This window comes from Barbatula barbatula (assembly GCF_947034865.1).
Source record: "Barbatula barbatula genome assembly, chromosome: 2".
Lineage (NCBI taxonomy): Eukaryota > Metazoa > Chordata > Actinopteri > Cypriniformes > Nemacheilidae > Barbatula > Barbatula barbatula.
In genome coordinates, this window is record NC_136767.1 from 15,121,148 (window position 1) to 15,143,477 (window position 22,330).

Sequence of the window (22,330 nt, forward strand, 5' to 3'; positions counted from 1 at the left end):
TAGGATTTAGGACGCATCTTGGGTAGAGATTACGCAAAGCTGACGCAGCAACGTGACGACAACGAATGAGGGGGACAGTTGTTCTTTCAACATAAGACGTCGGGTACTTTTGTTCTTCACTTCGTAAAAATGTAGCGCCATCTTCAGGTCAAACGCGCCACCCCGTCCTATAGTGAAACTGTACATTTGATCTGTGAACCTTGTCTACATTTGGCAAGATATCCTATAGGCTACAATAGATTATATGTCATTGGTTAAATAGTCATACATAAAATAACACAATATAACTATAACAAAAAACAGCGTCGTCGCTTTGGATAAAAGCTTTTGCAAATGAATAAATGTGAATGGAAAGGGGAAATCATGATGACCCATTTAAATTGTGTTGTTCAGAAAAAAGGTGACATGGTTTGTAAGGCTGTATGCATGTTTTGCTTTATGACAGCTTTCTGATAATAGCTAAGGATATAGGTCGATGGAGAAGCAGAGAACTGAATGGTAGCCTGAGAATATTACATGGATTAATGAGGATCTTCTGTTCCCTCCGGCATATCTCCACCTCCCTGACTCGGCTGAGTTTCATCAGCACTACCTCCCCAAACAGATGACCACAATGTGCACAAGAGACACAGGAGTGTCTTAGCTGTTAAGATTTATCTCAATCATAATGCTTTTTGGCCATGCAATGTTTGTCAGGCGAATGTAAACCCATAGCATCTTGCATATTGATTTAGCAATTCTTGAGCTTCAACATAAATATTATAATAAAATTGTTAGAATCTTCTCTCAATAGCAGGATTCATAATTGTGAAGAAATGGTTCAAGAAGCATGAAACATCATTTTCACATATGGAATACAGAGTCCCGATCTTAAGCCCATTCAAAATCTTTGGGATGTGCTAGAGAAGATGTTGTTGTGTGTTATTTATTTTGAATCAAATACCTTTGACAATTTGCAGATTACAATTAAAAAATGTTTCTAACGTAGCTATGTAAAGTGCTGCCTTCAACTACTGTCCAATCATTCCTTGTCAATATACCACCAAAGATCTTTAACGCTTATAATTCAGAAACCAATCACAAATCAATACGAATTGCCCTTTATTTATCTTCTTTGGGTTTAACCATTACAAATAGTAACCTGAACGTAAACATCTTATATATTCTTCGCAAGAAACTATTACTCAATGAAACCACTGTATAAAAGAAAAGAAGTAATTTCAGACAGTTGTTTTCTGTACTAGTCTTCTCCACAGATCATCTTCAAGCAGTCGCAGTAGTCTCCACCCACATCCGACTGAAATAAAGCGGAGCAAAGTCAACCATAGTTATTATCACAGGACAACCAGTAGAGAACGTTTCATAACATCAGATAGCAAACAAAAAGTCAAAATCTCAAGCAAGACATCTATCCCCAAAAATTATTTATTGTATTTTCATGGAATGTTGCATCACAGATGTGAACATCATTTTCAGAGGACAGATGTAAACCCACAGAGGTGAGAAATTAGTCTTTCTGTCATTGTCGGGTAAAAAGAACAGACTATGTCAAAAGAAACTAAATGTCTAGTTTGTTGCTGTGCTGTGTTGATACAGATTCTAGTGATATCACATCATTTGTGAATGTTCCAGTTAGGGTTATGGCATGGAATTACAGGCCCACTCACTGCATGCTCTCAACCCCTCAAATACATCCCTGCATATTGCTCTTGGCCCCTACTACTGTAAATGAACTGTGGGCCCCTAGAAAGATTCCCACCTTTGGCTCTAAACAAACACCTCTGATAATAAACCTGATGATCGGGTGTCATACAACTTTAAAGAATGGAAGTTAAACTAAAACCCTACACTCTACAACTCTACAACACTGCTTGAGTGAATAAACTTACACTTATGTCCTTGCAAAGTGAACGCTGATAGAGCTTTTTGTATTCAGCTTTGATGTCCATCATGTCAACTTCTGCACGGCTGACCATGATCCTGGTCAGAGTGCTTTCATCTGTGCCAATTCCCTGTAGATTTACGAATATAAAACACAGTTCTATTTGATAAATGTCAGTGTCGTATTAAAACAGTAAGAAAGAGGAATACGTTTGTATTTGTACCTTCAGGCTATTTTGGAGTCTTTCAGCAAAATATGCTGGAGTGTTTATAACACACTTCACTAGGAAGAAAAAAGAATACTTTAATGGTGTAATATATTTTTGAAGCAACTTTAGAACTTTAACACTGTGACAAATTCATTTGACATGTGTGCGTTAAAACAATACCGATGGTAACCAGCAGATCCTCCAAGTCTCCAGACATTTCTTTCTCAATGCTTTTCTGCAGAGTCTTGCCACTGATGTTTTTATATTCCACCAATGCTGCAACGGGACATTTCATGTTTTATTTGAAACACACCTGCAGTTTTGCACATTCTCGTTTGTTATTTAGATTACTATGTTTGTACTTTGTCTCAGTTGAGGGATGCTCCTTTTACAGAGGATCTCAATAAACTTGGACTCGTCAGTTCCAAACTTCTTCTCTCCTGCATTATAGAGAGCCTATAGGAAACAATGAATATATTTTATATTAAAAACCAGACAAAAGTTCTGACAGGAAGCTTACTCATACCATTATTAGGCAAATAGAATAATACTAAATATTAGTTTTAATGTGTAAGGCTACAAGAGAAACTTGCAATCAATGAGTTATTTTTACCTGCGCATCTTCTTTAGCTTTGCTTGCATTTACACTGGTGCTCTCATCCCTTGCCGCCTTACAGGGTGAGACAGTAAATAAATAAAGATTTCAGTTGTGTTAAGTGTTTCTTTTACAAAGTATCTACAGTATCTATAATAATTCAAGTTAGTTGCAGTAAAGTGACATAAGGGTTTATAATCACATCAGCCAGCATAACAATGGCTTTGCCGAAATCCCCTGAAATTTCGGTTTTTAAGTTCTGTACAAGTGTTTTCTTTGTCTCTGTTGGGCAATGGAAATAAAAATAGTATTTAGTATATTGCTAATTGTCCTTTAAAATATCCATTGTCTTCTCCAGCTCACCATCAGCATGAGCTGCAGACAAGTCCTTGATTTGTTTATTTGTCCTTGAGGCTAACATTTCTATCAGGATTTTCTTGTCCGTTCCAGCCCCCTTGAATAAAAATTGAAGAACATATTAATAAAACTACAGCAAATTTTGCTTATATGTATTTCAAATGTCCATTCTTAAATTATTTGGCCATTTTGAACATGGTACATAGAAATACAAATTGTAAAAAAATAAGAAACACAACTTACTTTTGTTGCCTTAATGATATCCTTAGCATCATTGACTGCAGGCAGGGTCGCAAGCCTAACAATCAGATCTTCAAAGTCACCACCGGTATCGCTCTTCAGGTCATTTACAAGAATCTGTAAACACAACAACAAGACAACAAGAGTTGCTCATTTACATTATTTGGTGAACACACAATCATTCTCATATTACAGGTAAAGAAAGGTTTTACCTTTTTTGTGGTTTCTGCATATGCCCTAGAAATGGCCTGTTTTTGACTGCTGCTTCTGTGGGTCAGTACGTCTATTAATGTCTTCTCGTTTGTACCTGATAATTGAAAAAAAACAATGTCCACTTTATGGAATATCATTCTCAAAATCATAATACATATCAATTAAATGTTATACAGCAACATGTCCATAAAGCAAAACCGTGTAGCCTAATACAAAGTAAAAACTGTATATGTAGCCTGATACAAATAGGCTACATGTGCAATACACGTATTTCAGGACCCCTGTGACTGTAGAACACTTCTCATCTGAATGTTATACGTACCGAAGCCTTGAATTGCTTTGCGCAGAGCAGCAACATCTTCACTAACATTGAAGTTAGCCTTGGCTTTAATGGTACCCCTCTCCGCCTTAACAACAAACAAGAGTCATTTATGATTTCTCCTGGAAAATACGTATGAAGCGATATACTAAAAATAAGTTGTGTACCGGAGGATATGGAGCTTTTAGCATGCTTTCGAAGTCATCCTGCAAAAAAAAAGAATGCAAAACAGAACCCCTCCAATACACATAAGGATTTTATACAGATGTAGCCTACTGTATATCACTTACCCAGACGTGTGCCATTTCCAGTGCAGTGAATTCTGTTGACAAACGTGAAGATAACACTCAAAAACAGGTTCAAATCATTGAATAGGCTAAGTGTTGTTTGCACACATGGAAACCAGTTTATTAGGGTTCGAGCGCATAGCGCTAGAAACCTATTGTATTTGTTAGTTTTATTATTATTATTGTTATTCTCCCCTAAGTTACTTTTATATTTTCTAACAGAAGCAAAGTTTTTTGACTCACTCAACTATTGATCTATTTAATACATTTAAAGACAAATAACATCATGCATCATTTCCTACATCATTTCAACAGGTAGTTATTATTGTATTAGCCTATTATGACTGTCTAAGGCAATAAAGATCATGCGCCTTTTTCATTTCCACAATATCGCAATGTACCAAGTACACCAAAAGTTATAGTAAGCCAAATCAAACAGCCCACAGTTGCTGCATGTGTGTGTCGATTTTGATCTATTATTTATGTATTTAGTGCTCTTACCTTAGCTATATAAAGTCAAATTGGACGCAGCTCTTTCTCCGGTATTACCTCCAACTCACCTGAGCTTATCTGGGGTGTGTGAGTTAGGTGGTGTCATTTTCACAATAGTCCTACATTCTTTCTAAGCCTCTCCCTTTCGAAACACCCACGGAGTTGCTATGCATTTACTACTTTAAACTGAACAGACCATGCATTTTGTTTGGCAGCATTCTGTAACTATAAAAGCCTGTCAAAACCCACTTGTGGCATTTCTAGTAAATATTGACAAAAGTTCTTATTAGTGTAACAGGTAACAACCATGTGTGTAGTGAATTTATTTTGCACTTTACAGTTTTTTTCAAGTTTAAAGGTTCATAGCAGTTAAACCTGACATACCACTGTGGCGAGCAGGGCGGGACGAGAGCCGTGAGGCAACAGCGCAAGGCTGGTAATGCGAATGATAAAGAGCGACAGTTGCGCGTGCACCGGTCTCGCATCTCTCACGGAGGAGCTCCGGAGGCATAAGAGAGGAGCGACAAGAGGCAAGGGCGAGAGAGGACCAGGCCTGAATAATATGTGAATTTTTGATTATGTTTGTGTGGTTCGTTTTCATTTTAGGTTCGTTTTGTTGTTTGTTTATATGATTAAAGTGTTACATTCTCCGGTTCACGCCTCCTTCCTTCCTCGTCTAGAACCACATACAACTGATGGATTATTCCTTTTATTAGCTTAAAAGGCACAAATACAGGCATCATGTTCAGTATGTTTATCTCCAAATCATTCTTCTCTAAATTAACATATGTTTCACATTTTATAAGGACTTAAAAGAAAATATTTGATACATGTAATTGAGACAGACACAGACATGGACAAATAAAAATCAATCAAGTGGGATGGATGAATGGATAGTCTAAAATAATTTTCTAATGTAGCTTTGGTAACTAAGACATGCCTTTCATGAGCCTACTCTCCAGTCTTTCCTTGTCCATTTACCACAAAGATCCTTAACAGTCAAAATCAATCACAAATCAAGAAGAATTAACTTCATTTACATTTTCTTGGGTTTTACCATCACCCATCCTGGACATAAACACGTTATATATATATTTCCCTAGAAACAACTATTGCTCGCTGAAACCATGTATGAAAGAAAAAGTCTAATGGTGTGCATTTGTTAACAGAGCACAAATAATAAAGCAACAAGACTACATTGCAGCAACTTGTAAAGTGAAATCTTTGAAGTCAGTCATTTTCTGTACTAGTCTTCTCCACAGATCATCTTCAAGCAGTCGCAGTAGTTTCCAGTCACATCCGACTGAAATAAAGCGGAGCAAAGTCAACCATAGTTATAATCACAGGACAACCAGTAGAGAACGTTTCATAACATCTGATAACAAACAAAGAGCGAGACATCTATCCCCAAAAATAAATGAGTTTAATTTGCAATGAATGTTACATCACATACGTGAACATCATTTTCAGAGGACAAAGGAAACAGCACAACAGTGACAGAGATGAAATTTCTTTGTCAGGTATAAAGAAGAGAAACTAAATGTCTAGATTGTTGCTGTTCTGTGTTTCTAATCTAAAAACGTGAAGATCAGGCTTCGCACAACTTAAAGAATAGAACGTAAACTCAAATCTTGGGGGAATGTGGATGTGTCTACTCACACTTATTTGCTGGTAGAGTGGACACTGATAGAGCTTTTTGTATTCAGCTTTGATGTCCACCATGTCAAATTCTGCACGGCTGACCATGATCCTGTTCAGAGAGGTTTCCTCTGTGCCAATTCCCTGTAGATATGAAATGTAGTTATATTAAATAAATGTCAGTTTCGTATTAACTTAATGATACAAAGCAATATATTTGTATTTGTACCTTCATGCTTTTATTGAGTTTTTCAGCAAAGTATGCTGGAGTGTTCATAATACACTTCACTAGGGAGAAAAAAACATACTTTATTGAAATAAAAATATTTTTTGAGTAGATTTAGGGTCCCAAAATGTATTGCACTCATTGCGATGTGCTACACTCATTGCTATTATTAAAAAATTACCGATAGCGACCAGCAGCTCCTCTATCTCTCCAGACATTTCTTTCTCAATGCTCTTCTGCAGAGTCTTGCCACTGATGTTTTTATATTCCACCAATGCTGCAACGGGACATACAAAGTTTTAGTTTAAACTGCAAAATGTTGTACTTTCTAATGTGAACCTATTTCATAAGATTGCTATGTTTGTACTTTGTCTCAGTTGAGGGATGCTCCTTTTACAGAGGATCTCAATAAACTTCGACTCATCAGTTCCCATCTTCTTCTCTCCTGCATTATAGAGAGCCTATAGTATAGAGGAAACCATTCATATTTATATCTTATTTTTATCTACATTATATGACATTGTCCTAGAAACATGCAGTAAGTAGAAATAACCAATATAGGCGGAAAGCATTTGTGCAACTGCATTAAAATACAGTCGATTTACAGTCGATTCATCAGATTCGAAGAAGTAAACATATATTTTTTACTGTATGTACTGTAAAATGTTTGATACTATAATCTTTTGTTCAGGAGCTTTACTGAAACATTCAAAATCATACAATTTCAGAATAGCAACTATTTGCAAAAAACAAATTAAGATTTAATAATAATGACAAACATTCGTTTATTTCTTGTATTACTTGTGAAGGCTACTAGAGAAACTTTGCAATGATTTATTTTCACCTGTGCATCTTCTTTAGCCTTGTTTGCATTCACACTGGTGCTCTCATCCCTTGCAGCCTTACAATGAAAGAAGGTTGTTAAAAATAATTTTAATAAACAATTAACAACGTATATGTTACAGTACATTCTGTCATGATTCTGCCTTCTCTTGTCTTGATTTTCTGGTCTAGGGGCAGAGTCATGACAGACCCACGTGTTTTATGTGGAGAGAAACATATTATTGTCAATCAGAACATAATATGCGTTCTCTCCTGTCTCGTCATTTGGCCCCGCCCCTCTCGTTTCTAGTATAGCTTTCCTCCTGTGTCTTATTACCCATACCTGCCCATCGTTATCTCCTTTGTTAGTTTCCCTATATATATACCCATTTGTTTATTGTCTTGTTGCTCGTTGGTTGAATATGTTGCCTGTTCTTGTAAATCTTGTACCTCGTGGAAACTGTTTGCTCTATCCCTACGCTGTGTCCCAGCGGTAGTATCCTGTTCTTGTTTCCCTCTGTGAGTTTTCATTCTTGTTTTTTGCTGTCTTTGTGATCCCCTGGATTTTACCCCCTCGTGGGTTTTTGTTTTTTCATTAAAATCCGTGTTACCCCTTATTGCTGCCTGCGCTTGGGTTTTTCTCTCTACCTGTCCCGTGACAACATTCAATACCGTAAACTTACATACTGTACAAGTGTATATAATCACCTCAGCAAGCGTAACAATGGCTTTGCCAAAATGCCCTGAAACTTCGTGTTTTAGGTTCTCTACTATCGTTTTCTTTGTTTCTGTTGGGCAGCGGACAAAACAGTATTTAGTTAGCTAATTGTTTTCTCATTAAAATGATAAATATTCATCAAATACTCCAGCTCACCATCAGCATAAGCTGCAGACAGCTCCTTGATTTGTTTATTTGTCCTTGAAGCCAAAATTTCTATCAGGATTTTCGTGTCTGTTCCAGCCCCCTGGAATAACATTCATGAATGTGCTAACAAAAATATAACATATTCATAGGTAACATATTCTCATACAGATTTCAAACTTTCCATTCTAGAATATTTGGCCATTTACAATGATGTACACTGAAAAATATATTTGACAATAAGAAACACAACTTACTTTTGTTGCCTTAATGATATCCTTAGCATCATTGACTGCAGGCAGGGTCGCAAGCCTAACAATCAGATCTTCAAAGTCACCACCGGTATCGCTCTTCAGGTCATTTACAAGAATCTGTAAACACAACAACAAGACAACAAGAGTTGCTCATTTACATTATTTGGTGAACACACAATCATTCTCATATTACAGGTAAAGAAAGGTTTTACCTTTTTTGTGGTTTCTGCATATGCCCTAGAAATGGCCTGTTTTTGACTGCTGCTTCTGTGGGTCAGTACGTCTATTAATGTCTTCTCGTCTGTACCTGATAATTGAAAAAAAACAATGTCCACTTTATGGAATATCATTCTCAAAATCATAATACATATCAATTAAATGTTATACAGCAACATGTCCATAAAGCAAAACCGTGTAGCCTAATACAAAGTAAAAACTGTATATGTAGCCTGATACAAATAGGCTACATGTGCAATACACGTATTTCAGGACCGCTGTGACTATAGAACACTTCTCATCTGAATGTTATACGTACCGAAGCCTTGAATTGCTTTGCGCAGAGCAGCAACATCTTCACTAACATTGAAGTTAGCCTTGGCTTTAATGGTACCCCTCTCCGCCTTAACAACAAACAAGAGTCATTTATGATTTCTCCTGGAAAATACGTATGAAGCGATATACTAAAAATAAGTTGTGTACCGGAGGATATGGAGCTTTTAGCATGCTTTCGAAGTCATCCTGCAAAAAAAAAAGAATGCAAAACAGAACCCCTCCAATACACATAAGGATTTTATACAGATGTAGCCTACTGTATATCACTTACCCAGACGTGTGCCATTTCCAGTGCAGTGAATTCTGTTGACAAACGTGAAGATAACACTCAAAAACAGGTTCAAATCATTGAATAGGCTGTGTTGTTTGCACACATGGAAACCAGTTTATTAGGGTTTGAGCGCATAGCTCTAGAAACCTATTGTATTTGTTAGTTTTATTATTATTATTATTATTATTATTCTCCCCTAATTTACTTTTATATTTTCCAACAGAAGCAAAGTTTTTTGACTCACTCAACTATTGATCTATTTAATACATTTAAAGACAAATAACATCATGCATCATTTCCTACATCATTTCAACAGGTAGTTATTATTGTATTAGCCTATTATGACTGTCTAAGGCAATAAAGATCATGCGCCTTTTTCATTTCCACAATATCGCAATGTACCAAGTACACCAAAAGTTATAGTAAGCCAAATCAAACAGCCCACAGTTGCTGCATGTGTGTGTCGATTTTTATCTATTATTTATGTATTTAGTGCTCTTACCTTAGCTATATAAAGTCAAATTGGACGCAGCTCTTTCTCCGGTATTACCTCCAACTCACCTGAGCTTATCTGGGGTGTGTGAGTTAGGTGGTGTCATTTTCACAATAGTCCTACATTCTTTCTAAGCCTCTCCCTTTCGAAACACCCACAGAGTTGCTATGCATTTACTACTTTAAACTGAACAGGCCATGCATTTTGTTTGGCAGCATTCTGTAACTATAAAAGCCTGTCAAAACCCACTTGTGGCATTTCTAGTAAATATTGACAAAAGTTCTTATTAGTGTAACAGGTAACAACCATGTGTGTAGTGAATTTATTTTGCACTTTACAGTTTTTTTCAAGTTTAAAGGTTCATAGCAGTTAAACCTGACATACCACTGTGGCGAGCAGGGCGGGACGAGAGCCGTGAGGCAACAGCGCAAGGCTGGTAATGCGAATGATAAAGAGCGACAGTTGCGCGTGCACCGGTCTCGCATCTCTCACGGAGGAGCTCCGGAGGCATAAGAGAGGAGCGACAAGAGGCAAGGGCGAGAGAGGACCAGGCCTGAATAATATGTGAATTTTTGATTATGTTTGTGTGGTTCGTTTTCATTTTAGGTTCGTTTTGTTGTTTGTTTATATGATTAAAGTGTTACATTCTCCGGTTCACGCCTCCTTCCTTCCTCGTCTAGAACCACATACAACTGATGGATTATTCCTTTTATTAGCTTAAAAGGCACAAATACAGGCATCATGTTCAGTATGTTTATCTCCAAATCATTCTTCTTCTCTAAATTAACATATGTTTCACATTTTATAAGGACTTAAAAGAAAATATTTGATACATGTAATTGAGACAGACACAGACATGGACAAATAAAAATCAATCAAGTGGGATGGATGAATGGATAGTCTAAAATAATTTTCTAATGTAGCTTTGGTAACTAAGACATGCCTTTCATGAGCCTACTCTCCAGTCTTTCCTTGTCCATTTACCACAAACATCCTTAACAGTCAAAATCAATCACAAATCAAGAAGAATTAACTTCATTTACATTTTCTTGGGTTTTACCGTGACCCATCCTGGACATAAACACGTTATATATATATTTCCCTAGAAACAACTATTGCTCGCTGAAACCATGTATGAAAGAAAAAGTCTAATGGTGTGCATTTGTTAACAGAGCACAAATAATAAAGCAACAAGACTACATTGCAGCAACTTGTAAAGTGAAATCTTTGAAGTCAGTCATTTTCTGTACTAGTCTTCTCCACAGATCATCTTCAAGCAGTCGCAGTAGTTTCCAGTCACATCCGACTGAAATAAAGCGGAGCAAAGTCAACCATAGTTATAATCACAGGACAACCAGTAGAGAACGTTTCATAACATCAGATAGCAAACAAAGAGTCAAAATCTCAAGCAAGACATCTATCCTCAAAAATAAATGAGTTTAATTTGCAATGAATGTTACATCACATACTTGAACATCATTTTCAGAGGACAAAGGAAACAGCACAACAGTGACAGAGATGAAACATTTTTCTTTCTGTCATTGTCAGGTATAAGAAGAGAAAGTAAATGTCTAGATTGTTGCTGTTCTGTGTTTCTAATCTAAAAAACGTGAAGATCAGGCTTCGCACAACTTAAAGAATAGAACGTAAACTCAAATCTTGGGGGAATGTGGATGTGTCTACTCACACTTATTTGCTGGTAGAGTGAACGCTGATAGAGCTTTTTGTATTCAGCTTTGATGTCCACCATGTCAACTTCTGCACGGCTGACCATGATCCTGTTCAGAGAGGTTTCCTCTGTGCCAATTCCCTGTAGATATGAAATGTAGTTATATTTAATAAATGTCAGTTTCGTATTAACTTAATAATACAAAGCAATATGTTTGTATTTGTACCTTCATGCTTTTATTGAGTTTTTCAGCAAAGTATGCTGGAGTGTTCATAATACACTTCACTAGGGAGAAAAAAAACATACTTTATTGAAATAAAAATATTTTTTGAGTAGATTTAGGGTCCCACAATGTATTGCACTCATTGCGATGTGCTACACTCATTGCTATTATTAAAAAATTACCGATAGCGACCAGCAGCTCCTCTATCTCTCCAGACATTTCTTTCTCAATGCTCTTCTGCAGAGTCTTGCCACTGATGTTTTTATATTCCACCAATGCTGCAATGGGACATACAAAGTTTTAGTTTAAACTGCAAAATGTTGTACTTTCTAATGTGAACCTATTTCATAAGATTGCTATGTTTGTACTTTGTCTCAGTTGAGGGATGCTCCTTTTACAGAGGATCTCAATAAACTTTGACTCATCAGTTCCCATCTTCTTCTCTCCTGCATTATAGAGAGCCTATAGTATAGAGGAAACCATTCATATTTATATCTTATTTTTATCTACATTATATGACATTGTCCTAGAAACATGCAGTAAGTAGAAATAACCAATATAGGCGGAAAGCATTTGTGCAACTGCATTAAAATACAGTCGATTTACAGTCGATTCATCAGATTCGAAGAAGTAAACATATATTTTTACTGTATGTACTGTAAAATGTTTGATACTATAATCTTTTGTTCAGGAGCTTTACTGAAACATTCAAAATCATACAATTTCAGAATAGCAACTATTTGCAAAAAACAAATTAAGATTTAATAATAATAACAAACATTCGTTTATTTCTTGTATTACTTGTGAAGGCTACTAGAGAAACTTTGCAATGATTTATTTTCACCTGTGCATCTTCTTTAGCCTTGTTTGCATTCACACTGGTGCTCTCATCCCTTGCAGCCTTACAATGAAAGAAGGTTGTTAAAAATAATTTTAATAAACAATTTACAACGTATATGTTACAGTACATTCAATACCGTAAACTTACATACTGTACAAGTGTATATAATCACCTCAGCAAGGGTAACAATGGCTTTGCCAAAATGCCCTGAAACTTCGTGTTTTAGGTTCTCTACTATCGTTTTCTTTGTTTCTGTTGGGCAGCGGACAAAACAGTATTTAGTTAGCTAATTGTTTTCTCATTAAAATGATAAATATTCATCAAATACTCCAGCTCACCATCAACATAAGCTGCAGACAGCTCCTTGATTTGTTTATTTGTCCTTGAAGCCAAAATTTCTATCAGGATTTTCGGGTCTGTTCCAGCCCCCTGGAATAACATTCATGAATGTGTTAACAAAAATATAACATATTCATAGGTAACATATTCTCATACAGATTTCAAACTTTCCATTCTAGAATATTTGGCCATTTACAATGATGTACACTGAAAAATATATTTGACAATAAGAAACACAACTTACTTTTGTTGCCTTAATGATATCCTTAGCATCATTGACTGCAGGCAGGGTCGCAAGCCTAACAATCAGATCTTCAAAGTCACCACCGGTATCGCTCTTCAGGTCATTTACAAGAATCTGTAAACACAACAACAAGAGTTGCTCAAGACAAACAAATTAAGCGGATTTTCATCATTTGGTGAACGAACAACTCATTTTCATATTACAGGTAAAGAAAGGTTTTACCTTTTTTGTGGTTTCTGCATATGCCCTAGAAATGGCCTGTTTTTGACTGCTGCTTCTGTGGGTCAGTACGTCTATTAAGTTCTTCTCGTCTGTACCTGATAATTAAAAAAAAAAACATCAATGATGCTTAGTTAAATATCCAACATTCATAATTAATTCTCAAAATCATACAACATATACATTGAATTCATCATAAATGCACATACTACACGTAGGCCTATAGCCTCTGAATGTTACACACCGAAGCCTTGAATTGCTTTGCACAGAGTTGCAACATCTTCATTAACATTAAAGTTAGCTTTGGGTTTAATAGTCCCTCTCTCCACCTGAACAATAAACAAAAGAGTCATGTAAATTCCGCTGGACAACTATGTGCATATGAAATGATACTACAATAAAGTTATTCACCGGAGGATAGGGAGCTTTTAGCATGCTTTCGAGATCATCCTGCAATAATAAGTAAATACAAAGTTAAAATTAAAACTCCAAAAATGTAAAAAACACGACCAAACAATACACAAATGAACAGGATTTAAGATTTCACTTACCCACACGTGCGCCATTTTGGGTAGAGTGAATTCTACATTGTGACAGTACAAAAACAGGTGAGTGATATTTGCAAACATACAGGTAGTTTATTCACCTGTTCTTAGCCTATTTTTTGACACAGGCAAATGTTTAACTTTTAAGATAAAAGATAAATAGGCTCTCTCACACATCACCTAACAGATATTATTTTGACAGATTATAATGTTTATGCAGTTAATACCATACCCTTTTAACTTTCACAATCTGCAAGCTTGTATTTTTCAATTTACCAAGTAGCCTGTATACGCATATAAATCAACTCAGCCAATATTAACAACCTGTGTATTGTTTTTTATTTTCTTTGCGCTTACCTTACCGATGCAAAATTGGATGCAGCTCTGTCTCCGGTTTACCTTCAACACACCTGAGCTTATCTGGGGTGTGTGAGTTAGGTGGTGTCATTTTCACAATAGTCCTACATTCTTTCTCAGCCTCTCCCTTTCGAAACACCCACATGCAGAGCTGGTATGAATTGACTATTATTGTCACTAACTATTCACATAAATTGTTATTACGGTTACAAAGGTGATGATAAATTGAGTTTGGTTATTGAACAAACATATATTAATTTATATTTTAAACATAAATTTGACCACAGTACACCACATTCAACTGATGGGTTGATTTTTTTTATTTTATTGCTAAAAAGGCACAAATACAGGCATCATGTTCATTATGTCACCATAAATGATAGCACCAAACAGTTTATCTCCAAATCGTCAGTCCATAGGCACTCTATAGTAATTGATAAAAACTTATTTTATGGTGAGGAAGGGAGGTGGGGATGGGCAAAGACAGAGATGGATGGGAAAAAATAGAAACGACTATATGACTATGAAATGATAATCGTAATATTTCCTACCCTACACTCCGGCGTGAGGTTAAAAGATCTTTATAATCACATCACCAACATGTTATATGCAACAATACTCTAATATGGCAACATTACAGAACAACTGTGGAAAAATATAGAACCAATAAAATAAAATAGATATGGCTTATTAATACACAATGTCACGTTAATACAAGACTATATAATGCAAGATAACATGAAGTGGATAATCTCATGACACAATATTGAAATTGCTAGTGAACATTTAGCATGTGCTATTGTTATTGACAGTTCAATAACAGTTTTGGTAGTGTTTGCGTATTTTCGTACATACATCAGTCATGTGATTATACAGCATTAGATGCTTCAGCAGTTTAGTGGTGTGACCAGACTGGCAGTTCATCTCTAGTGGTTATCTGTATAAATACATTTAATCAAAACACTTGGTTTCTTGTCAGCTGATGATCTCAAGCATGCAGTGATACAAACTAAAGAAATGCATCACTTTGGGCAGTCTATTCAGATTTGGAATTAAATAAATCGCACTTGACAGCATGGCACACCGGTGAACAGGCTTAAAGTAAATATCACAATGAGGCAGAGCGTCAGAACCCAGATCAAAATACAGGGATGACCATGTCATCAGGTAATTGCACTTAATAAACATACAGTATTTACATCACTCACCCGGTCTAAAACATTGGCACTCATCCTTCCTCTAATACTTTCATTTGTGTGTTTACTGGCATGATAGAATAGCAGGTGCAGTGAAACAAACTCTCTATATTCATTTCAAGTCAAACAGAGAGGCTGAGCTACCGCTTGCTGTTTTGATGCTCATATAGAACAACGATTTTTAAATCAGAAACTCACAGACGGAAAACAAGATTTTAGGACACTGTTTCGTGTCGTTTTGTGTTTCTTTTTGAGGTAGCTCAGTTGTGAAATGATTTACACTGCATAGCTGGCAAGCATACTTTCCCTTTTCACTCATGGTCATACAAAAATACATTAACAACATCATTATTACAAATATTATTAGAAAATGGTTTTTTTGTCATTAAATACTATAGATGGTCAGACTTCAGTGCCATCATTCAGGTTGTTGTGGAGTTTGACCTCCAGATTGACTTGTTTGACTTTCACTCCGTTGACTTTGTAAGTCTCAGGATTCTTGTTGAGCAGGTTGACGTTCCTCACAGAGCAGTGCTTGCTGTTGAGGTTCTTCTCCAGTCGTTCTATACAAACTTCTACCTTGGTGTTTAAAGGATAATCCTCCACCGCCTTTGAAGGCCTCTTTTTGACGACCTTCCGACACTTCCTCACCACAAGGCAGAAAGTTAGAAGAAGAAGGAATAGTAGGACGATGGCTGCCACGCCACCCCCGATGGATCCTCCCATCTGGTGGTTGAAGGTGCCAGGTGGTCCCACCTCAAGCTTTAAACCTTTCATGTTGGTGCCGTTCTTTACCTGGTCACCTTCATTGTCGTAGATTAGGGATTCATCCAGCGTTAGGCGACCTGAACGATCTACCAGATCTCTGCGACTTCGCTTCAGTTCATAGGTCACAGAGCGTTGAATTCTGGGAGCGGATATGGACTCGGGTCCGATAACATAGATCACCTGGAGGTACCACTGGTGCCCTGCCTCAACCTAAAAAGAGTCAATACAATCATGTACCAAATACGCTAAAGGGATTTTTATTTATAAATCGAACAAAAGTGATGTCGTCGTCTAGCCATATTCCCTACGGTCATGGCAGACGGTTAGCCTGGCATCTTTTCCTAAGCAAGCATATCAAGGCATTTCCCTGAAGGGTAGACTTTGCCAGGAATTTTAGTTTGTGTTGAAGAGAAGGGCTGCTTTACAGCTCGGTTGGGCGAACGCTGTAGCTACTGACCTTATAAAGAGCATCAACCTTCATTGTGAAGCCATCCACACCTGGCATCGCAGACAAGGACTGGAGATCGGGAATATCAGATGCAAAGTTGGCCTCAAAGGGAACGTCATGGAAGAAGCTATCACAAACATCAGGCTGTTTCCGGTCCTAAGGGGTAAAGTTAGATTTCGTATGACTTAATTTTAAAAGTTACTAATTGATTTACTTTTTTACATTAAGCTCTGGAAAAAGTAAGAGACCAGTACAAAATGATTTTTTTTGTCTTTATACAGTGTAGTGGGAGAGAGGACAGGAAGCGGAGTGGGAGAGAGAAGCAGGGGGTCGGGAAAGAATGTTGAGTCCGGATGTGAACTCAGATTGCCCAATGCACATCTGCACCACATGTCAGAGCACTGCCCACGGGGCCATCGGCACAGACCAAAATGATTTTTTTTTAATTATTATAACTATAATTATTATTCCTTTTCTTAATTTACTATATATGGGTTAGTATTTAAGTAAAATACGTTTTCTTTCATTCTGTGAACTTTCAACATTTCTCCAAAGTTCAGTGTCTGTAACACATAGAAACGCTGATTAAAGGCAAACTTGTAGTGGTCTCTTATTTTTTCCAGAGCTGTATATTATTTTTCTATTTTTGAAGAAATACCCTTCTGTCAAACAGCCTAACCAATGTAGACGGACGCCAACCATACAAAACAGTTAAATCTTCAAAACACTCCTTGAAAATTTCCATCCACAACGACATTTCACACGATCAGCTAAAACACGACCACGCCAAGAGTCTAGTCAGACCAGTTGAGCTGATCCAGACCAGCTGAACCGGTCCAGATTTTGCAGCAGATACCTACCAGAAGCAGGAATCTGTGTTTGAGGTGCTTGTTTGGTTGGATGCAGCCGTACTGAGGGCCTTCATTATACAGGGTGCCCGTGGGGTCGAAAAAGGGCACGTAGCCGTCCCGCCCCGTGCAAAGATACACTTTCTCCAGCTGCAGCTTATAGGCCGAATTCAAGTTCTGGTCAGGGTTCCACAGTACTCTTCCATAGAGTGTTTGACCTGTGTAATATCACAAAATGAATGAACGGAGCACATTGGCGGCTATAAATTATTTTAGATTAATCTAATCTAGTTTTACCCATAGAGAAGGCTCCTTTATAGTCCATCTCAGCTACAGACATCTCTGCAGTACCAGGATCCATTAGAAAGACTTTCTCATTATTACAGAGCTGGAACTCAGTATTCAGCGAGTACACTACAGGAACAGGGCGGTTGGTTTGTTGAAAGGCAATGGGCAGCAGGAATCTGTCGAAAGAAAGTAAGTTACAAGCCTTTGCAAGTTGTAGTTTGAAACCTGTAAAACAAGTCTATCAAAAGTGGATGATAATGCTGTGTTGACTGTCTCAAAACCTAGGTTGCATTGCAGACTACCCCACATACAGGTAGAGCTTCTAAGTAGAAGTGTTCATGAGGGTTGCCAGATCTGTGTAGCTGCCTTTAAACTTGGCAAAATTAGATATCCCAGCAGGAAATATAGCTACAGTGTGATGCCTGCTTTTGAAACACCCACCATGTTGGAAGTACATCAAGGATGTTCGAAAAAATGTGACGGCAGTTCACTAATTCTTGGAACAGTGATTCTTACTAAACTCAGCACAACAAGACACAGAAAGTCATTAAAGTGTGCTCTGGGACTTATCGGTGGAAAAGCACCATGGAGACATACTTCTCTGGAGCATGAGCTGTGCAAGAAAGAGGCTTGTCTCCAGAGTCAATCCATGCCTGCGTTGGCTGCACCGTGCACGGAATGAGGAAGACTGTGTACTCCCCAGAGTAGTCTTTCCTGGAGCACAACAAAAACCACACACACAGTCCGTCACGTGATGTTTCTGATTTTTTCCGGCATTAGACTAAATTAAGCTTGTATACCTGCTGTAGGAGCTTGTGGCTCTCCAGAGCTGGTACGGGGAATCGAATGACTGTGCGCTCCACACCAGCTGCAGGTGAAACTCGATGCCTCCCAAGTGATCAGGGGCCATCAGATGAGACTTCTGTCCAGGGAGCGTGTGATGTTCAGGGACAAACTGGCCTAGAGGGAGATAAACGTTTGAAAACTGAACTGTAAATCAACAGGTTACCAATACAATCAAATTGGACAAACCAAATAAATAAAAGTATATACCTCTGAACTTAGCATGGGTTTTGAACTCGATCACAAGGCGCCCATCATCCCGAATGAAGATCCGAATGATCTGTAATCTAGCCGACAGAACGCTGTCTGTCTGAATGCCTGCAGACAATCATAAAGCGTACCATCAATATCAGAAACTAAACAAACACAGTTTATAGCAGTTGGGTGATGTCAGATGAACTTTGCCGAAAAAGCCCTGTAGGTACCTGTTCTCCATAGGACTGTGTCGTAAAAGAAAGAGAACTCCATCTCTGTGTGGTGCTCCAGGGAGGCCCATCCGCGGGGAGCCGTGACATAGATGTAGGATACATAGAGCGGCACCTGCACTGTCAGGAACGACTGAGCCGAGTCTCTGACCTGCAAAAGCGAATAGGTGCACATGGTTGATATATTGTACAGACGGAGGTAAATAACCACATCTAATGTAGTATAGTATGTACAATGTATTGTAGTATAATATTTGCAGAATACATATTTTGTATACATATACAAATAAGATGCAAATTCAGGCAGGTGGACACAAACCTGAAAGTCAGCCGTGACCGATCCTCCACACACATCGATCAGCTCTGTCATGTCATAATAAGCATAAAATGTCCATATGCAGCTTTTCAGATTGAGATGCTTGTATAACTGGATGGTTTTGGGTTCTCGCACATCGGGGTTAAATTGGTACGGACGGTCGTACCCGGGACCGAGGGATATGCTGTCATATGACACATCATCCAGGAAGCCGGTTTCTGGGGGGAAATACGAGTCAGAAATGTACTGTGTGCTGTAACAGACACTAAAGAAAAAATGCTTAAAAAGATTGAACAAATTTATGTTTGTTATCGATGCCATATTTTAACATTTATCATTGTAGACAATCACTAAATATTTAATTAAAAGTTGATTATTGTTTGCTCTTATGTTGGGTGTTTCTTACCAGAGATACCATGCAGGTCTTTAAGTGTGACCAGGTTGGAACAGACATGCTGCTGTCTGTAAATGGACTCAGACAGGAGGAAATGTAAGTTGTGCAAAGGCATGGTGGACACTAAGGGAAGCATTCCATCCTGATGAGGGATTTGCACTGAGATATGGATCCTTAACACACCGAAAAAGAAAAACTTGCTAAATACAATAATAATTCCCTTAACAAGCTCATATGCATTGATGTTCTTTTGCTTAAAGGCAATGACTTAGTAAGTCTCTTCTGACCTGTTTGGGTGCTCTTTGTGTTTCACATCTAGGTATTTCAGAGTGGCAATAAAGGACTGAGCCTGGAAGCCGCGAGCGGTTCCCGTGGTGACGGGGGTGTGGCATATTGAGCCCTCAGTGCCGATGGTAACAATGTTGCTCCTTAGGGGAGTCCCCAAGTGCCCGGCTTTATCTCTGGCCTGCGCTACACAACGCACATGGAAACGTCTGCTAAAATAGATACTGTCCAGGACCTGGAGAGAAATAACATGTACTGTTCATAAGACCAGGAAGGCAGCGATTGAATGATAGCTAGAGAGAAATGGTTTTAAATCATTTAATAGGTCACCCCAAAAATAAAAAGTGATGTGATTGATCATGTCACCCGTACGACACAAAGGTAGATTTAACGTTCACTTTCTCACTCAATTACAACGAATGATTAACAAAGGAAAAAGCATAATAAAAAAACTAGCACAATATGATTCATAATCTCAACTTTCTATAGGCCAATTTTTATTTTGTGTTATAAGAAAGAAAGTCATACAACATGGCAATGGAACAACATGACTGGTGAATACAATTTCTGCATTAACCTACCTGTTATACATTTAACATTTAAACATGGTTGTTATATGGTGAGGTTAATTTAATGGCTATATTAAAATCCATGCTAGCAGCATCTGATAGTTGTACAGGTGATAAAAGGATAATTGAGGGTCATAGAAACAGACTGACCATATGATTGACAGTGGTGTAGGGTGTGCTATCCGTCACTGTCTCAAAGGGTGAACGGGCTCCATTGGTGTCTGTGGGTGTTGCAACCTCCCAGCCGAAGTGGATGGAGGTCTGGTTGATGCCTGCCTCCTCACAGAGTCCTTTCATGACTGAATATTTGGGGTAATGTGGGTCGCAAGGAGTCACACACACCAAAGGATATCCAGGAGATGGAGACTTCTTGCTGCCCTCTTTAGTGACCTCCTGGACGTAGTCATAGTCCGACAGAGACACCACCTGTGAGGTAAACAAAGCGTCCATTATGTATCTATCTTAAGATTTAATAATAAACAAATGTTTGGACTAAGGCAAAGCTTGATTGATTTTTCAACAAAAATATAAAGCAAAGCATTCTGACTTTATTGTACCAAATCTAAACACATTATACAATATGTCTCTTACAATAGGTGGAGCTGGAAGGATGAGACTTCCTGTCGCTTCCTGATCTAGGATGGTCACTGTTGCCATGGGGATCTTGCCAAGCACAGCTTCAACAGGGTCGTCTGGACCAAGGACCAGCGAGAAGGACTCGTGCCACTCTCTGTCCTCATTGGACAGGATCTCCACCTTAAAGAGGATGTGGTCCACACCTGTCATAAATGAGAGTCATTAAAATACAATTGTAATGTATACTTTAAAAAAGTAGAACTTGTAGAAGCTCAAAATAACCCAAGTGAGGCTGAAGACATACCAGGGCTGAACTTGAGTACTCGACTCTTGGGGTTATAGTCCACACCAGACTGAGCAGATCCATCCCTCGTGCTGCATCGGATCTTGGAGGTGCGGTCAAGGTCTCCTTTACGAATGACCTTGATATTCAAAACTTCGATTCCATCTGGGCCAGGGGGCTCTCGAACTTGGTACGAGGCTTGCTCAAACTCTATCGTAGGTGCTGCAAAGGACATACACTTTAGACTGTTTTACATGCTTTCATTCAATTTGACTTAAAATGCTTTCGAGGTATTTTTTGGACCCATGACCTTATTATGTAGCTGTACACGCCTAACTTTATTCGATACTATTTTTGGAGGTTTTATTAAAAACTACTCACCATCTTCATCATTTGTAATGGTCACAGTTCCAATGTCATTGACTCCAATCATGGCTCCAATCCAATGGTCACCTTGTGGGCTGCCAAGATGGACCTGGAATTCCTCTTCAGGTTCAAATACGGAGTCGTCTTGAATTAATACAGTACAATTCTTCACCTGTCGATCAGAGGTTAGAGGTTTAACATTTCATTAAAACACTCTTGTAAAAGAAGCCCTACAAAAGCAAGTATTCATTTAGTTGGAAGATGATATGTAATGTAGTAATGGGCAGAAATACTTCAGAATCAGTACCTTCTCTCCTTTTTTAAAAGTGATTCGCGAGTCATCTGCATTTCTCCTCTCTTCAAAGTCATCCATCACCATAGCAGACATTGTGCGTGTGAAACAGCGGACAGACGACTTGTAGCTAAGATCTCCTGTCCTAAAAATAGGAATGTGCAGAACTCCATTTTTCTCCTTCACTGTATACGTCAACTTCTCAAACTGCATGCTGGGTACTGTAAGCAGAAAGCATTTACTCTGTAAGTAACTCCATGTGATGTAATGCACGTTTGTTAAAGC

General features: G+C 38.0%; 3 protein-coding genes across 5 annotated transcripts in view; all 3 read right to left on the minus strand.

Annotated features, from left to right (window-relative positions):
* Positions 1-932: 932 nt before the first annotated feature.
* On the minus strand, positions 933-9,800 carry anxa3a (annexin A3a). Its single transcript, XM_079471102.1, has 25 exons — positions 9,721-9,800; positions 9,219-9,250; positions 9,095-9,133; positions 8,931-9,015; positions 8,608-8,702; positions 8,399-8,512; positions 8,154-8,244; positions 7,988-8,067; positions 7,302-7,358; positions 6,825-6,918; positions 6,639-6,734; positions 6,461-6,519; positions 6,253-6,375; positions 3,982-4,020; positions 3,818-3,902; positions 3,495-3,589; positions 3,286-3,399; positions 3,049-3,139; positions 2,888-2,967; positions 2,704-2,760; positions 2,453-2,546; positions 2,271-2,366; positions 2,106-2,164; positions 1,890-2,012; positions 933-1,297 (listed from the first exon to the last, which is right to left on the minus strand). Exons 2-25 carry the CDS (start codon positions 9,231-9,233, stop codon positions 1,241-1,243), a joined length of 1,938 nt encoding a protein of 645 aa, XP_079327228.1. The 5' UTR covers positions 9,234-9,250; positions 9,721-9,800; the 3' UTR covers positions 933-1,240.
* A 605-nt stretch (positions 9,801-10,405) lies between these two features.
* On the minus strand, positions 10,406-14,223 carry LOC306908115 (annexin A3-like). Of its 3 annotated transcripts, none has more exons than XM_079480705.1 (14): positions 14,149-14,223; positions 13,798-13,829; positions 13,658-13,696; positions 13,491-13,575; positions 13,250-13,344; positions 13,028-13,141; positions 12,783-12,873; positions 12,617-12,696; positions 12,448-12,504; positions 11,972-12,065; positions 11,786-11,881; positions 11,607-11,665; positions 11,399-11,521; positions 10,406-11,017 (listed from the first exon to the last, which is right to left on the minus strand). In XM_079480705.1, exons 2-14 carry the CDS (start codon positions 13,810-13,812, stop codon positions 10,961-10,963), a joined length of 1,005 nt encoding a protein of 334 aa, XP_079336831.1. In that variant the 5' UTR covers positions 13,813-13,829; positions 14,149-14,223; the 3' UTR covers positions 10,406-10,960. The 3 variants fall into 3 exon arrangements, with proteins under 3 accessions (XP_079336831.1, XP_079336833.1, XP_079336832.1); XM_079480707.1 differs by having other exon boundaries at positions 14,154-14,207; XM_079480706.1 differs by having other exon boundaries at positions 14,024-14,159.
* A 223-nt stretch (positions 14,224-14,446) lies between these two features.
* fras1 (Fraser extracellular matrix complex subunit 1) overlaps positions 14,447-22,330 on the minus strand; it is a gene marked incomplete at its 5' end in the record, with an annotated part of 107,972 nt that continues 100,088 nt past the window's right edge. Inside the window, 16 exons of the mRNA XM_079471114.1 lie at positions 14,447-16,322; positions 16,570-16,716; positions 17,421-17,626; positions 17,706-17,872; positions 18,294-18,410; positions 18,497-18,656; positions 18,750-18,857; positions 18,965-19,115; positions 19,284-19,498; positions 19,687-19,847; positions 19,962-20,194; positions 20,679-20,954; positions 21,120-21,307; positions 21,409-21,609; positions 21,769-21,925; positions 22,061-22,266. Of these exons, the coding sequence (XP_079327240.1) occupies positions 15,747-16,322; positions 16,570-16,716; positions 17,421-17,626; positions 17,706-17,872; positions 18,294-18,410; positions 18,497-18,656; positions 18,750-18,857; positions 18,965-19,115; positions 19,284-19,498; positions 19,687-19,847; positions 19,962-20,194; positions 20,679-20,954; positions 21,120-21,307; positions 21,409-21,609; positions 21,769-21,925; positions 22,061-22,266 (3,269 nt within the window). The 3' untranslated portion in view covers positions 14,447-15,746. The remainder of the gene's footprint in view (positions 16,323-16,569; positions 16,717-17,420; positions 17,627-17,705; positions 17,873-18,293; positions 18,411-18,496; positions 18,657-18,749; positions 18,858-18,964; positions 19,116-19,283; positions 19,499-19,686; positions 19,848-19,961; positions 20,195-20,678; positions 20,955-21,119; positions 21,308-21,408; positions 21,610-21,768; positions 21,926-22,060; positions 22,267-22,330) is intronic.

Bases quoted from the DNA above. Each gene is read 5' to 3' on its own strand.
- anxa3a (XM_079471102.1), bottom strand. The intron at 3,903-3,981 runs GTACACAACTTA...TTTGTTGTTAAG, and splicing joins TAAAAGCTCCATATCCTCCG to GCGGAGAGGGGTACCATTAA. The intron at 2,367-2,452 runs GTACAAACATAG...GTCCCGTTGCAG, and splicing joins CATCCCTCAACTGAGACAAA to CATTGGTGGAATATAAAAAC.
- LOC306908115 (XM_079480705.1), bottom strand. The intron at 13,142-13,249 runs GTAAAACCTTTC...TTGTGTTTACAG, and splicing joins ATGCAGAAACCACAAAAAAG to ATTCTTGTAAATGACCTGAA. The intron at 12,697-12,782 runs GTGAGCTGGAGT...GCTGCCCAACAG, and splicing joins GTCTGCAGCTTATGTTGATG to AAACAAAGAAAACGATAGTA.